The sequence below is a fragment of the Phalacrocorax carbo genome, chromosome 13 (genome assembly GCF_963921805.1).
Source record: "Phalacrocorax carbo chromosome 13, bPhaCar2.1, whole genome shotgun sequence".
NCBI lineage: Eukaryota > Metazoa > Chordata > Aves > Suliformes > Phalacrocoracidae > Phalacrocorax > Phalacrocorax carbo.
The window spans coordinates 14657261-14673930 of record NC_087525.1 but is presented as its reverse complement, the minus strand read 5'-3'; the positions used below and the strand labels follow the sequence as shown (position 1 = coordinate 14673930).

General features: G+C 41.6%; 1 protein-coding gene across 1 annotated transcript in view; it reads right to left on the bottom strand.

Moving 5' to 3' along the window:
- Window positions 1-725: 725 nt before the first annotated feature.
- Window positions 726-16670, bottom strand: part of ZCCHC24 (zinc finger CCHC-type containing 24) — a 119533-nt gene continuing 103588 nt past the window's right edge. The window contains exon 4 of the mRNA XM_064464889.1: window positions 726-7445. Coding sequence (XP_064320959.1) covers window positions 7332-7445 — 114 coding nt within the window. The 3' untranslated portion in view covers window positions 726-7331. The remainder of the gene's footprint in view (window positions 7446-16670) is intronic.

The following is a 16670-nucleotide window of genomic DNA, read 5'->3' as shown; positions in this document are numbered from 1 at the left end:
GCACAGAACAACAGTGTGCTGGTGTGTCTGCTAAAAGTGTTCTGTTTGTTTTAAATGGAGGGGATCTCTCATGTTACAGGTAGGATGCCTAAAGTCCAAAGTTAATTTCATGATATCCTTATTTTAACTTCCAATCACAACAGTATTGGCAGTCCCAAAAAATTGCTTGCCATTGAACTTTGGGGATGTGAGGAGAGCAGTGCTAAGAAGCAACAAGCATTTAGTGGGTCTAGCCCTTGCCAACGTCTAGTGTTCACAAAGAATGAATTGGATCCAATCCCCTAAATTGTAAGTGATATAGCTTAATGACATTAAAAAATGATGTATGTTATTTTTCATTATAGCAACTTTCTGGCACTTAAACTTTCCCACCCAACTATTATGGATAGAAGCATACTGTGTCTGATGGTAAGAGGTTTTTCCTTCAGAAGAATACAAGACAATATCAGGCTGGTAAAAACTAGGAGCTAGCACCGTTAACCCAAGCTGCCCCACCAGCTGAGGAGACTCGGGGTGGAGTGCTCTCAGCCAGGATGTGACCAGGCAGCTCAGGGACTCGGCTGTGGTGGAGGAACTCTTCTCCGCATGGTCTGGGTCCTGGTTTTCTGGGGCAGGTATGCGCCACAAAGACCAGGCTGTGGGTGGCCTGTCCATAACGGGGAGCCCAACGCAGCTGGTAGTAAAACGTCAAAGGAAAGCATGTTCAAGAAAACCATACCACGCTCTTTCTGGGTTTTTTTGCAGTACTTTAATACAGCATTAAAATGCTAGAATACTAGAGGAAAGCTGCATACTATCCAGCAAATAAGGCACATGTCGGAATGCCATTTTATGGACGATCCACAACAGAGGTTTTACAGTCTCTTCAGCAACACAGTCACCAGATGAGCAAGCTGTCATCTTGCTTGCTGAAGCAGAACTGGTACCTCTGAGGCCTTTGTCCATAGGTTTTGTTTGTTTTAGCTGTACAAGTTTATTAACAGTTAAAGAAAAAGAAATTATACAAATTGCCAACTGAATCTGACAAGGTCAGTGGGTACAGCTAAACAAGTGTAATAATAATTAGGTTAATTTTTTTAAAGCTGAAGAAGTTCATAAGATACAGTGTTAGTTTTAGTACTAGTACACAACGCAGTGAGCGCTGTACTAAATAACCTTTTAAAGGAAACAAGAATCCAGTACAGGGTTGGGCAGAACTCCCATTTTAGCATGGTAAAATATCAAACTAAAACCCAATCCTTCATAATATAATCAAACTACATGAAATGTAAAGTGTAAAAATGCTTCAAATACGTGCACATGCATATCCTATATTGCTATGAGTTCTAATTAAAATAAACATAAACCCCTACAATAATCTACTTCAATCCTTCTCTTACATCCTTTGACTGATATTATTGCTGTAGCCGATACTGCATAGCTGAGCTCACAGTCTGCAAAGAGTTGTGAAAGTCAAGTTGTCACACAGCGTCCCAACCAACTCTTCCCCTCTGGTTGCGGGACAGGAAAGAACCACCGTTTGAAACCCAACGCTTGTGCTTCGGAGTTTCTGAAAGCCGGGTTTCAACGGTGCTGTCAGCATCTTCTGTGTCTCTCACAAGGCCATAAAGTGACAGTATACTGTTAATTGCTCCTCACTTGCTATATGTCTAGTGATAGCTTTTTCTAGCAATCCTTCCCCAAATACACATAAATAAACTGTATAAGCATTTTCATATAAGTCTAAGCACTTGAATAATACATTGGTTACTTAATACTGATATTTTCATCCAAGGATAACAAAAAACAATATGGCTTAAAGAATTGCAAGGTTTTTTGTCAGAATTATGTACCAACTTTCATATAATATTTTATGTAGACAATATTTCCTTCTTAATGTAGTTCTGTTGCATACTTTATACAGACAAAAGCATTGTAAAAAAAAAAGTAAATTACTTCCATAAATATTTTCTTGAGGATACATCCTTAGTTCTGCAAAATACTTAAGAAAACTCTTACCTCTGTTAGTATCCTAGTTGAGAGGAAGGCCCTTCTGAAAGCTTCCAAATTGTAAAAACTTTTCCTCAAAAAACAAACAATACTTTTTTTTTAAAAAGGCCCTCAAATATATACAAAAAAGTTACTGCAAAGAGTTTCCAGATAAGATAACAATTCAGTATTACAAGAAATATTTGTAACCATTCAAAAATTTTAACATCTAAAAAGGTTTCCAAAATACACACATAGTATTAAAAAAAAAAAATTGAAAGAAACTCTATGTCAAGTATAACTCAAGATAAATACACATCTGCAAGTAAAACTGTAAAATACTTCATACAGGGGTAAACATTTATATCAATCTTCTATAGCTAGTAACTGCACACGATTGTCCCTTTGAAATTCATCCTAGAAACACAAACCATCATCCCTATATCTAAGGTCTCAAACAGCCCTCTGAGCACTTCAGCAATATAGCAAACTGAACGCACAGCAGTGGTTTTGCTGACAGGAAAGAGATACAGGTTGAAGCCCAGTCGGGAGTGGAGTGATAACTTAAAGAATGATTTTTGTTCTATGGGGATAGTTCCATCACATTTTAAAATGTGTTGGCAAAGGCAAATGGAAAATGTACGTCAATTCACTTAACTTGGAACACGTGGGGCGATCTATTGCATTCTGTTCAGCGGGCAACCCTTGGGATCGATACTAGAAAAAAAAAATTCTGCGTGACTGCAGGGCGGAGAGGACTAATCTATGAAGTCTGACATTTCCAAAGGCTCTTAACTTTTAATGTTTTAAGTAGTTTTATTTTTGGAGTAACTGCTAGAGCATCACAGGTGTGCAACCTGTGGATAATCTAAATTTCATGTTATATAAAAAGGTAATAATGTAGAGAATACTTCTCGGTATAAGGCTTCTCTCAGACATACGTAACTTCACATTTTTAGTTTACAAACTAAGTCCCATATAATGGGGAACTTCAAAATACACCTATTTTCAGAAATAATATATACTCTTGTGTATTTATCTGAAATTAAAAAGCAACTTTGAGACGAAAAGGCCTCAAACTTTGCTTGCGTGGCATCATTTTAGGTCTGTGGTAGCAGCAGTAGAAACTGGCTAAAATGGGGCTATCCTTTAAACTACAGGGATTTTTCTTCATTACTATTAAATGAAGTATTCATAACAACTTCACTGGAGCCGCGTCAAATTAAAGCAGCGAAAAACCTACACCACACATTTCAAATCACTGATACTTTTCTCCAGAGCAGTGCCAATGCCAAGGACAAATTCCGTGTGAAATGTTCTGACCGACTGAGGAAACAAATTGTGTTTAGTTGTTTTTTTTTAAGAAAGAAATGAAAATTTAAAAATCTCCAAAGAGGGGGGAAAAGAAAAAAAAAGTGCTGGATGGATTTGGTAGGCAGGCAGGCAACAGCAAGCACCTGAGGTTAAAAATCCGGTTTGCCAAATAAATGCATAGAGCCAAATTTCTCTCAGGTAGAGCCCTGAAGAATACTCAAGCCAGGGAAGCCTGCGTTGATTTATAACTCCTTACTGATGTTTGCTTTGCTTCTAGTAGGACTGTCTAAAAATGCCTTCGAGGATTACTAGCTGATGCTCTAAATGCAGAGCTGGTTAAAGAGAACATCAGAAAGCATTCAGAAAAATCTAAGAGGTAAATCAACTCATCCTCTTTCCAGTCAAAAATCTGAATTTTTAAGTTTTTTCCAATTTGGAAAGAGTTAGGTCTCGAGGTGAATTACCTTTGGGCGGGGCGGGGAAAGAGAAGAAATCTACATTTTGTAATCAATGGTGGTTTTTTTTCCCTTTTTTAAAAATCAGAATTCAGACATTTCCCTTCTGTGCCGTTAACTAAAAGCCAATGGTCATAGCTATTGTACCTTATTTATGCAGATGTGTTTTTCCAGCAACCCACAAACTATAGACAGACAAGCACAGACCAAATGCCCAGGGCCCAGTGCTGCAATCCTACGAGCAAACCTCACGCCTGGAGGGACAGAGGAATGCTCCCCTCGCGCGAGCCTGGCGCTGCTGCCTTCCCCACGCACCACCTTGTTAGGGAGGCGAGAAAACAAGGGGGTGTCCTCACAGGGCTGGGGGGAAGGCGGAGTTCAGCCCCACGGCTGCAGGGGAGGGAGGGTGGTGGCTGCTCCCCGGGGACCCCAGGTCACTCCCCCTCCCCACCCTGCTTTTGGCAGGGATGGCAAGGCAAGCAGGCTGCTTCCAGCCCTGGGGTGCCCAGGACCTGATCGCATCCGCATCCCGCGCCCGGGCAGATTTGCAGTCTAAGAGTTAGGCAGTACAAACTACGGCAGTGTTGTTTCTTGCCTTCCTGTGCATTTTGTTCTTTATTTGCATTTTCCCTACGTAAGTGCAGGAGGAAATCTCTTCTCCTCCTCGTTACTTCAAATATGCTAACAATTACTTAAATACTTTGTGTGTGTTCTGCCTAGGAAAATATCAATGATATAAATATAGAATTCTTGTAAGTATGCTTTTAAGAATTACTATTCTACGGCTACGGACATTAATTGTTTTAAAGTCGATCACGTGTATTTTTAGGAACCTTACTTTAAAGCACAACCTAAAAAATCCATAAGCTAAAGGCATTGCCATGCAGTGTTGAATCTGGATAAATAATTTTTAACTGGGCACTGTCATGAAAATAGCAACAATTGCATGTAATGGTATCTTGCAGTTGGTCTTTGTTCAGAACCTGGTGGTGTGTTGTATATTGACATATTTAAATCATGGGATGTGCTGTTTTAGTGATCTAGTGGTTATCATAAGATTAAAATTACTTCAACACATAAAATGGTTGATAGCAACATCTTAAGTTTCAGGGAGAAAATAAATAACATCTTCCCTTATCTTCATCTCAGGGGGCTTCTCTACGTGCCCTTTAGCTGGATGTGAAGCATCAAGGTGATTATTTTGTTCATGTACTATTAAGTGCTCAAGAGGAAAAAAATAGATCTGGTTTAGCATGCGGCTCTTTCAAAAGTACTCATGCTTGAAACAAACTATTGAGATTAATACTAGCAGTCAAGCTTTGAAAATCCACCCCGAGATTTGCCTGTGTATTTTCTTATTTTTATTTGTATTGGCAGATTAGTATCTTTTTTCAGAGAATTTGTCTCTAAGGTAATTTCTGAGTCTTAGCATTTTCAAGCGGAAACACTTCCTTTTGCACAAACTGCTTATCTTCACTGAGGCAACTGAACTGTTATTAGTGTTAACTTCCAATAATATTATTTTCAGCTATTTCAGTTGATGGAATTGCCAACCGGGCAAAACTGGTTTCAAAGTGATTAATTTAGTTAATAGTATTTTAGCATTACATAGCGCTTTTCATCCAGTGATGTCAAAACACCTATAGATATTAAGTAAGCCTCACAACTCTCCTGTGAGGTAGCTATACTAAAGTATTATTATCCCCATTTTGCAGTTGGGGAAACTGAGGTCCAGAAGGATCTTGTGACTTGCCCAAAATCAGGGAGCTAATGGGAGAACTGTGGTCAGAAGCCAGGAGTCCCAACATTTATCCGTTGCTCCAACTACTAGGCTGGATCACTTGGGCTACCCATAAATAATGCGGTTGGTGAGATATGTATGTTACATTACCGCCAGAATAAGCAGGAACAATTTTTCCCTGCTTATAGCAAAGCAAAGAAATGGCAAAAGTTTCACCCTACAGCGAATTCATAAAGAGCTTCCCATTTCCTCTATGAATGCTCACTGTAAGATTTCAATTTGCTTTACAAGAGCTTGACTGTCCATACCGGTAACATCCTGCTATAACTTGGCATAAACCCCCCCTCTGTCTTAGCGTTATGGAATTAATCCTCAAAACAAATTTAATTCACATCAAGTTATTTAGGATTTAAAGTACTCCCACTAAGTATCATTCACACAAATCAATCTCTCTAAAGGAAACTTCATAAAAATAGAAGTTGTTGATTAAAAAAACAAAACAAAAAAACCAAACAAACATAATCCCTGTAATTTTTTTAGTGAATAATGCAAGTGAATTGCTCGTTGTGTCCTTTCGCCAATGTACTCTTACGTAGGCAAACAAACAGGATACTGTCTCGAGGTACTTTCAGTTCATGATATTTCCCAATCCCTGATGAGATATTTCTTTGCAGCAGGATGCTCCTGCACAAAGTTCTACCTGAAATGGGACAACAAAAGTTAACTCCTACATTTCTCCTCAGGTATGTAGGTGTTTTAGGAAGACATAAAGAGGGAAGGTTATATAGAGGGTTCTCCATGCCTCATAACACCCCTATGGCTAACAGGTTTTATGCTATTACAAATTTGTACAGTAGAAAACAGGACATAAAAATATTTCCAGAAAGTGGCTTTAAAACTATTATAAACAGTAAGTTTGGCTAATCTTTCAATTAAGGGTTTCAGGGGCAGTTTTAAGTATTCTTATCCCCCCTTATTCACAGTAAATTTAGTGTGCTCGTGGCCTAATGAACAGCCCATACACGTACAGGGACCATTTCAGCGGGATTATATGACAAGAGAAGGATCTGGTAGTCGCACAAGCAAGCCAATTTTGTCTCCTCCAAAAAACCTCTTGGAATCCTTCCTGGTGCTCTGGGTCCCATTATGGCATTCCCTTTCTACCCAACCCACACCCTCAAACAATTATTCACTTTTTTTTTGCCACGTCCTGCAAAAAATGATTTTGCCTAAGCCCTGCCCAAGCGATGGTAACAAATAGAAAAAGTCCAAGAAAGCAGCAGCACAAAATTCTCAGACTTTCTAAAACCGGGAAAACAATAATTTTCCTTCTTTTATGCTGTGGCTTGTCTCATCTTCCTTTGTCTTGTCATATAATAGGAATAGCGTTCACGTCGTGGGCGAGTGCTTGCAATTAGTGGCCCCACAACTATTTAACCTCTGCAAAAGCCAGACATATAACATATATTCCTTGTGAATATTATACCTTGCCTATTGAATAGTACTTCATTTCACCTGGCCATGATATAGGGTCTGTGTAAACAATCAGCAGAACCTGCAACCGCGGTTCTGTTGTGAACACCATCGGTAACGCTTTATATATGTGTGTGTACATATATATATAAATTTACATATATATGTATGTATACAAATCATAGTCCTGTAAATACCTGTTGCATGCGTGCGCACGCACAGGAGAAATGTTACATTCTATTAATGGTAAGGCATATTATTATATAGGCAATATTGGCAATTATTTTAGCTTTTATCTTGATTTGTTGTGTTGCTGTTGATCGTGTGCTGCCAGAGGATCTTTAAGGATGATGGGGACGGGAAGAGGCCACTTGGAAGGTTTATTGCACACGGCGGCAGTAGTAGCCCAAAACTTTGCACTTCTCACACAGGTGCTGGGGATGTTCTTTGCTCTGATCCGAAACATCCAGGCCGTCCGGCTTTTCCAGGGGTCTCTGCAGTGAAGGGAAGGAAATCAGATGAGATCCAAGGTTTTGTCACTGTTACTCTTGATGATGCATGTGAAGCCTACTTTTAGCCTTAATGGAGCTTTCTCCTAGTAATTATAGAAGTACTGCATTTTTTCCCTGAAGGGATGAAATATTTCCTCAGCTCCGCATTGGTTCAGAGCGGCCTCACAACTTAATGTCATCCTTCTTCGTAAAGGTGGTGGCAACTTTGTTGTAGACAAATTACTAAAAGACCCAAACTGGGGACTATATTTATGAAAGCAGTAACTCAGAAGGGTTTATTCTCTCGGCTCCGGTAACTGAGATGTCCCAAAGGCATTAACACCTCACGCACGGGAATCCCGTTACCCAGCAGTGCCAGCGGGGGTTACCGATGCTAGGATTAGCTGCTGTGACAAGAAAACTCTTACCCGTGCACAGGTATTAAATAGCTAAATGAGGTTTTCCCAATACTCAGACCCATACTTCTGAGGCCGAAATTTTTGAAGTAGAGCAGCTGCAAAGCTATTAATAAAAAAAAAGCCCTAAAAAAGAAAAAAAACCCAAACAAAAACTCCCGACCTCACAACAACCACCCTTTGCCCTGAACCTGAGTATTAACTGACTATATATTTTTAATATCTGTGAAATCACATGGTTGGAGGTGTATGCAGCTAAACAAGGGAGTGAAACCGCTTTATTTTTACTACATCTTTGTTATTTAATTTTCCATGACATGTAAAGGGTTTCACAATCATTCTGAAAATAAATACCCATGTTAAATATTGCAGTAAGATTAAGTGGTTGGAAAGTCTAATAGAAGGAGAGGTGATAGACATGTGAGGTAGAACATCATAAAGTGAACCATTTGTTTGAAAAACGAAAAACCAAACAAAATTCCCTAACCCGTCATTTCTCTGTCTTTGTGAAAGGTACCTGACAGCCTATTTCATTTCACAGTGCCCTCCCGTGAAGACAGCGGTTGTTCTATGGGACTGTGGTAGAGACAGCATGTGGTGTGAAACCTGAAAACAAGCCATACGCTTCTCGCTCTTCTCACAGGGATACTAGAATCTTCCTTATCTCTTCAAAATATGAGCCTTGGAGCAGGGGGTGGATAAATATAAATGACAAAATTACAGCTATTTATCTTTTCACACCTTTCCTAAATCTTAAAGAGCTTCCTTTAGCTGTAAAATCTTAGGGCAGCTGATCATCTAAGTTTTTACTTAAGTTCTTCATTCCAAAGCCACCCACCCGAGACCCCGCATAGGAAGAACAGAGACATTCAAAGCCTTTTTTTGGCTGTGTAACACTGCAAGAACAGCTCATAATCCAGAGAGTAGAAGGGTTTCTCAGCTCTCTGAATATTTAAAATGAGACAAAATATATTCTGTTACCCTCAACAAGGGACGTCTGCAAATTCTTGCTTGGTTGTATTGGATTGTAAGTGCAACACCTATTATATTGCCCAGCTAGTAGAAACAATATATGGGCGATCGTCAGTGGGTTGTTTCTGATTCAGTGTTCTTACCCATGATATTGCCTGATGTTTCTCTGTCCTGAGCCACATGTTACAACTCTTTGATGTTTACTTCATTTACAATTTAATTGCAAATTGGATTTTCTGTATCAGGTAGGGGCTAGGGAAGGTAGACGGGACCCCTCATCTCCTCAAAGTCCTTTAACCTCCCCCTGCAACCCCACTGAGCTTTGAGCGACTTGTTGGAAGCCTGCACGTTAGGACTTGAGATCAGAACCAGTCTCCTGCAGATCCTGTGTCTAGGCTCGCAGCCCAACCGCTGGTGCAGGCAGTGCTTCTGCCACAACACACACAAGTTGAATAAGTTTATTTGGTTAGAAAAAACTGCCCTTCTGCCTTTTCTACCACTTATTCCACCAACGTCTGCCCACAAACTTTCTTCAAGAATTTGCATTACATAAATGTAGTCAAAGATAATGCTCAGGTTCAGGAGTCCCAGGAGTTAATTTATGCCCCTCCACGGAGAAACTGAGAGTCTTGAAATGCTACACTTAAAACAGGCTATCCGACTCGGCTCTGATTGCTTCTACATGCTAGCTGTGCTCTGATTAAAGAGAAAAAATACAGCAGTTATCATGTTTATTGATATAAGCCAGATTTTTTTTTTAATATGCAAGGCCTTGGGAATCATTTTTCCTGGAAATAGTGCAAAGGACATTGGGAATGCCTTGAAGCGCCAAGAGTTTTTGGATGGTTTTCAGAAACAATAGCTCTCCGTGGTTTGCTTTCCCCCTGCGTTGATTGAGCTCAGCTTTTTGGCCTGCAAAGCATTTCGATTTCAGAAATGTTATTGTTACCAGCGTGTTACGACACAGAGGCTGGGGAGAGAGGGGTTACAAACTCAGGAAAGCAGGTTGCCAAGGGCCAGCTGGAAGAAGTGGAGCCGAGCAGAGCCCGGGCTACATTTCTGGTGAGGCAGTAGAGGGCTGAGGCTTCAAAACTGTCGTGTGTTTGCACGGTTTGTATCCCAAAAACACTTCAACTTTTGCATAAAATGAAGTCCCAGCCTACCTCCATTTGCTGTTTTCTTTTCACTGGTTTCTTGTAAGGCACAAACCCCCCATTCAAACACCCTGAGAAGCAACTGTTCTTGTCCTGCTGCTATTTCTGTTAGTAATTGTGGAGGGCTTTAAAGTAATAACCTTACACCCGTGCAACCTTTCTTATACCAAGTTAAAAGGGAAGGATGTTTGAGAGCCAGAGCGCTGTGTGTCCCCCTACGTTGGACATCCTTGGGCAATCCTCACCGGCTTTGGCGTGGTGGAAGCAGAGGGGAAGGAGAAGATGCTGGTGCGAGAGGGGTGCGGCGGGGTCGGGCTGCTGCATGCTGTGCGTTGGTTTTGGGGACTGCCCAAATTATGCAGATGATCTGAATAGCTGAGGTGGCGGTAAGAGTCCTGTGCTGCTGCTGGCAGGCAGCTGAGAGCAGGAAAACTCAGCCATGCATTTGGAGAGGGTGTGGAGAAGGGGACGGGGTGTCTGGCTGAAAAAATAATTCCTTTCCTTAAGAAAAGGTGAAATGGAGCTTGTAAAACATCTGAAAATCCTGCTATGTTTCTCTGGGAAAGGTATACTTTTTTCCATTAAATGGAGAGTTTAAATATAACACTTCAATTTTCATTGTCTTTTTATAAATGTAAGCATCCAGGATTTGGCAGTCCATATTTTCAGTAAAAACTACAGGGATGGGCGCTCAGATTCTTCATTTTAGGGCGCCTTTCTTTAATTTTCTCCTGGTAGTTGCCGGGTGGAAATAATCTTGTGCAGCTCCACCGGGAAAGCATTTGGTGGTAGTGACTAAAGCTGTTGCCTCAGGGGAATGAAGCTGAAATAAATTTAAATTTATATAGCAATTCCTGTCCTGCAAATTAACTTTTGATTATGAACTATTGCTGTCCTGGCCTACATGAACTGAATGAACTCTGCGCTCCCCACAAGTCCGTTAAAAACCCAAACCCCTCAAAACAAAAAGCTCACTCTTAGGAAGTGGTAGGTGTCAGAGAGAACGTCACTAGGACATCCTTGAGGAAAATTGCTTCCACTAAGAAGAAGAATGGAATAATGTGGCTGCTTATGTTTGTATGTAGAAAACTGAAAAATTTTTTGCTGTAGAATGGAACAATTTGATTGCACCACTGATGGATCAAGGATTCCATCACAACTAAAATGTGAGGAAATACTTTTAAATAATTTTCAGGACTCATTACCTCAAATCTTAATGGAGCAAACGAGGTGATTAAATGGCAGACCAGATATGTGAATAGATGTGGATTCTACAACTAGAGCTGGCAGGATAATTGTTAGGTTAACAGTCTTAAGGATCCATAGCTAGGTATGCTTCCCTCCAGACAAACATGCTATCACGGATTTGTAGATTTTTAGTCCAATAAAAGATTAGGCACTGGGGGAAAAGGATGAAACGTGCATTTTTGAGCAGCAGACCCTCTGCTTTTCTGTCTGCCTGGGGGGAGAAGGGACATTAACAAGGCCCTCAGTTGTCGCTGTGGATCCGAGAGGCAGTGATAAGAAGGCTGCAGATCAGAAGCACGATGCTCAGAGCGAGCAAGCAGCCTCTGTCAGCAGCGTGCCTCTGGGACAGGCCAGCTAGGAATGAATGGTAACTGCATGAGCTAAAGGGTAAAAATCTTTTTAGAGTTCAGAGAAGCACTAGTCTGGGGTGATCTGTATTCCTGCTGCTGGCGCACATAAGTATGGGCATGCTGGGGAGGGTTTATTATCTGAAAAGTCAAAAGATCATACTTGTAGGTCTGAAACTGTTGAAAAGTTCATTAGGCTTGAGTGATCAGACCCTTCCGTCCCCATACTGCAAGAAGAGATGCGGCTGCAGATGTACCCAGATATGGGAGTTGTGATGGGACCACTGTATTGCCCATGGAAGTAATAGCTTGGATATCAGGAAGAATGTATTTACATACCAGATTATTTCCAGTCCAACAGTAAATTCCTGACAGCTGGAAGAAAATAGTGTCCAAGAGGACAAGTCAGTCACCAGATGGCTGGTTCTGCACCAGTGCAACAGCTGTCATCACAAACAGCACTGGAGTTAGCCACAAAGTCAGAGAAGAAGCCTTGATAAGAGGCCAGCCAGGAAGCAACCACAGGAGCAGATGTTGCTGCTATAGCGGGCAGGGGAAGAAAATCAGAATTCAAAGCTTGGCATCCGGCCTGTTACAGTGCCAAAAATGCTGGTGAATGGCTACAAGGACTGGCTCCATCGCTGGAGCGGGGTAAGGAGGAGCATAAACAATGACAAAATCATAATTCCTTAAAGAATAAGAGGCAGGTTTAAGTCCCATCTGAGACTTTTATTTATGTTTAGAGTAGCTAAAGTAACTACCCAGGAAATGGCTTTTGGAATAGCCATAGAGCAGCTTTGTTGGAGTAGTAGTTTGGTTTCCTATTCCTCCATAAGGCATGAGCTCAACTGGCCTCCAATTTTTGCCCCATGTCCTGTGAATTGCTGTAAGCACTCCCACTGGGAGGTTTACTGCTTGAGGGATGTGGTGGAAATGCAAAAGGAGGAACGCAGCAGCACGATTTTGTAATGAAGACAAAAACGCCCACAGAGCGTCCTCGGGACAAGGAGCAGTTTTGCAGCTCAGGTCCGAGAGCCACCTGATTGCCCATGCTGCGGATGAGCTGGGGGATGAATGGCAGCAGCCCTGCTCATCAGGCTCTTGTGTTACTACTTGTAATACATGCTCCAACATCTTTCTTAAAAGCAGAGATTTAAAGCTGTATTTATAGAGCACTCTGAAGTATATACACAGCTGTAAAATTGCTGAGAAGACTTTTCCTGCTCCAGAGAGATTAAAAGCTCATTCTCAAAGATAGGGTATGTGGAGTAAGAGCGCAGGGCTGAATTGAGACATTCCTTGGGGGGAATTGGCACAGGATAATTTCCTGCAGTGAAATGAGCCTCCAGGAACAAAGAGCAGGTGGCAGGGAAGTGTGGCTGCTCTCCTCTCCAGGGACCCACTAACGAAAGGTATGCATAAGAAATCAAGATTTGAGCATAGCTGCACAAGCCATTCACAGATCCGGTATATGCACTTGAATGGCTACCCCAGAGCTATCCAGAGTGGAGATGATTATTTTCAGTACTCTGATATTGCCTGAGCCAGTTACAGGGGAGTACTCAGGCATGAACCATCCCTTGTGAGACAGCGTGGACGAGCCGGGCAGGACTGAAGAGCTCACAGATTGAGGAAAGTGACTGGGGAAGATGAGAGATGGAGATGAGGACTGGAGAACAGGGTGAGCCTGGGAGTTGAGAATAAGCTCCTAATTCACTGCTGGGAATGTCAAGCAACCCTGAATATAAGGGATTTTTTTTCTCCTACAACAAAAGCATGCTAATCTCCAATATTCAGGATGATGTAGCAAAGCTTGGTGGCCCAGGTGGTTATATTTCAGCTAGTGAAGAGACTCTACAGAGGTCGATCGATTTGGCAAGAAACTGGGGGAATGCAGAGATACTTGGCAATACCAGAGGCTCGAAAAGTATCCTGCGTCTTGTCCTATATCCACACCTTCCTGTAAGTGTCCTGTACTGCCCAGGATCAGATGTGGAATAGGGGAGTTTGGTGTGCTCTGGTATGAGTTTTCACTCTGTGTACACTATTGTGAATGGAGACTTTTATAATATGCCTTCACCCAGGAAATGTGGCGCCTCACTCGTTTTAGACACAGTCTGAGTAGTTTGCAGTGAAGTAATTTTTGTAGTTTTGGAGGCTTTTGTTCCTTGACGTAAGGCTAGTTAATGTTGAGGAACCAACAGCAATTAGTAACTGCTGATAAAAAGACCATTAATTTTAAAAATAATATTCAAGATAACTTCTTTATCTGTTAGGCTGCAATAATACGTTTACCAAATGGTAGGGCAAGGAGTAAGAAAAGGAGATGAAGAACTTCCAGCATGTTGCAGAGAAGAAATATTGACAAAACCGTTTTGAAATAAATAGCTTATTTCACTACAGGCAAGTAGTGCCTGAGCTTGAGTGGAGGTCAAACTCCTGTCTGGCCGGTTCATCTGGGTTTTGTTAAATTAAAAAGTTATCTGCTTATGGATTACTTGTACTATGATCACATCACATAGTATGATGACTTTGCAGTGAAAGAATAGACACTACAAAGCTATATTGATTTCTTGAGTTAAGTTCAAATAGCACAAAAGAAACATGGCTTCTAGGGAGAGGCAGCATCTTATCTTAGATGAATTGTTTAAGTTGGAAAAACTGTCTAATGGAAGATTCAGATGAGTGAAAATACTCTGATCCCATGTAATGAAGGCAGTAGGAGGACATCGACTAATGCACTGAGAGAAGTGATTGCTAAAAACTTCTAGAAGTGCATAGGAACTCAAACACAAATAAGGGCTCTCCTATGGTAAGTGCCAACAGAGTAATAAAAATCTAAAGAACATACAGGAAATACATACAGCAAAAGTTAAGGTGTAGCAGTGCTAATTAAAAAACCTTCTAAAACAATATTATGTGCACAATAGATTTTTTGTGCGTTAACTCTCAAACTAGGAATATTGGATTTTTATTAAATAACTTTCACAGTGCTTTTACAAAATACAGTCAATTAGGGTAAAAGTACTGGTGACTGGGCAGAGCATGTTTTCCAAAATGGTGCAGAATAACACCACAGATAAACGTTGATAAATGTTTAGAGAGAGTCTGGTGTGGAGCTGGATGCTTGGAGAAAAAACATGTATGGGTTCACAAACACTAGGCTCTGTCAAGAAGCAGCTCTGACCTCATGCAGCCTAAGTTAGCTCTCCTTTGCTGCTGGCTCTGTGCATGAACTGACGCTGTTTTCTTTGCTGTCTGGCTATTGCTGGTATGTTTAATCGGAAGCAGCACGGGGGACCTTGGAGGAATGAAAAAGAATAGACGATAGTAACACTGAGAACTAGAAGCTGATGGAGGTGAGGCAGAGACAATGGATGTAAAATCTTTCAACTTGAAGTTGTAAGTTCAAAATTTAGGGAAGAGCACTAGTGACCGGCTGCAAGTTATTCATATCTGGAAGCCTAGTTGAAATGCATTCTTGTACTGAAGATCTCAAATAGCTGCCATACCTACTGGTGGGACACGAACACATGGATAGATAAGAAGAGCAAAGCTCTTCCACATCCTGAGTTACGGTGTCCTTAAGGGATGACGTGGAAACATAGCGATGGGGGTCAGCTGTGGAAACCTGCACTGCCCATGCTGTGATTATTCCCTGGAAAACACCATGTATATGGCTCCAAGGCAAGCACAGCTTCTGGAAGCACTGTAGGCTGCAACCCTTCCACAGTATGTCCTTGACTTTAGTAGTACTATGCAGATTAGACTTCTCTAGCCCTGCCACGAACAGTAATTCTGCCCAAGGGACTACTTGCAAACCTTCTTTACTACAAAATATACGTATTCCTTAGTCTGTAATGCCTCTGGTATAGTGTGGATGGGGTACCTCTTGAGTGAGTTCTTGTGACCCTTTGAACAGTAACAGAAATGATAGAAAGAATTTAGAAGAACAAGATAAATATTTGTAAGCTTGTGTTATAAATCAGTGGCTTTGTAATTTCTCTCACCCCCAAGACCGTAATTCCATGCATGTGATAAATGACTCTACTGCTCAGCCTGGATTTTGGTGCAGTTGTCTATGCAAGCTGTCTAAACAGAGGCAAGGAACCAGAGACCTTGGAAGCTTTGAGACTGTCTCATGTAAGTCAGTGAAAGAAAATTGCTGAGCTTTCCTTCCACATCTATGCTTCCATGAAAAAAAGAGGTCCTTGCTTTTTCTCACTTGCAATCTAGTTTCCAGTCACAGTTTTGTCAGGGAAATTAGACTGCAATTTCTTGTGCTGGCTTTGGCTGGGATAGTTAATTTTCTTCACTGTAGCCAGTACGGGGCTGTGGTTTGGATTTGTGCTGAAATCAGCGTTGATAACCCAGGGATGTGTTAGTTCCTGCTGAGCAGGGCTTGCACAGAGCCAAGGCCTTTCCTGCCCCTCACCCCACCCCACCAGCGAGGGGCTGGGGGGGCACAAGGGGTTGGGAGGGGACACGGCTGGGACAGCTGACCCCAGCTGACCCCGGGATGTCCCACACCACATGGTGTCATGCTCAGCACATAGAGCTGGGGGGAGGAGGAGGAAGTGGGAGATGTTGGGAGCAATGACGTTTGCCTTCTCAAGTCACTGTTACGTGTGATGAAGCCCTGCTTTCCTGGGGATGGCTGAGCACCCGCCTGCCCGTGGGAAGCAGTGAATGAATTCCTTGTTGTGCTTCATTTGTGTGCATGGCTTTTGCTTTACCTGTTAAACTGTCTTTATCTCAAAGCATGAGTTTTCACACTTCTACTCTTCCGATTCTTCCCCATCCCACTGGGACGGGGAGTGAGCAACTGGCTGAGTAGTGCCTAGTTGCCAGCTGGGGTTAAACCATGACATTTCTAAAGATGACCTTTTGTTTTCAAGTTTGGAATCAGAGTGGCATTAGCCCAGAGAAAGGGGAATGGATTACATCATCTCAACTGGCCAACAGAAACAAAGATATTCACTGGCTCAACCAGGGAATTGTACAAATTCAGTATAAAGCAGGAGAACTCCCAGGACCGAAAGAAGGGATGATGATCTTGTAGTGAAGTACATCAAGTTCAAACCAAGGCTT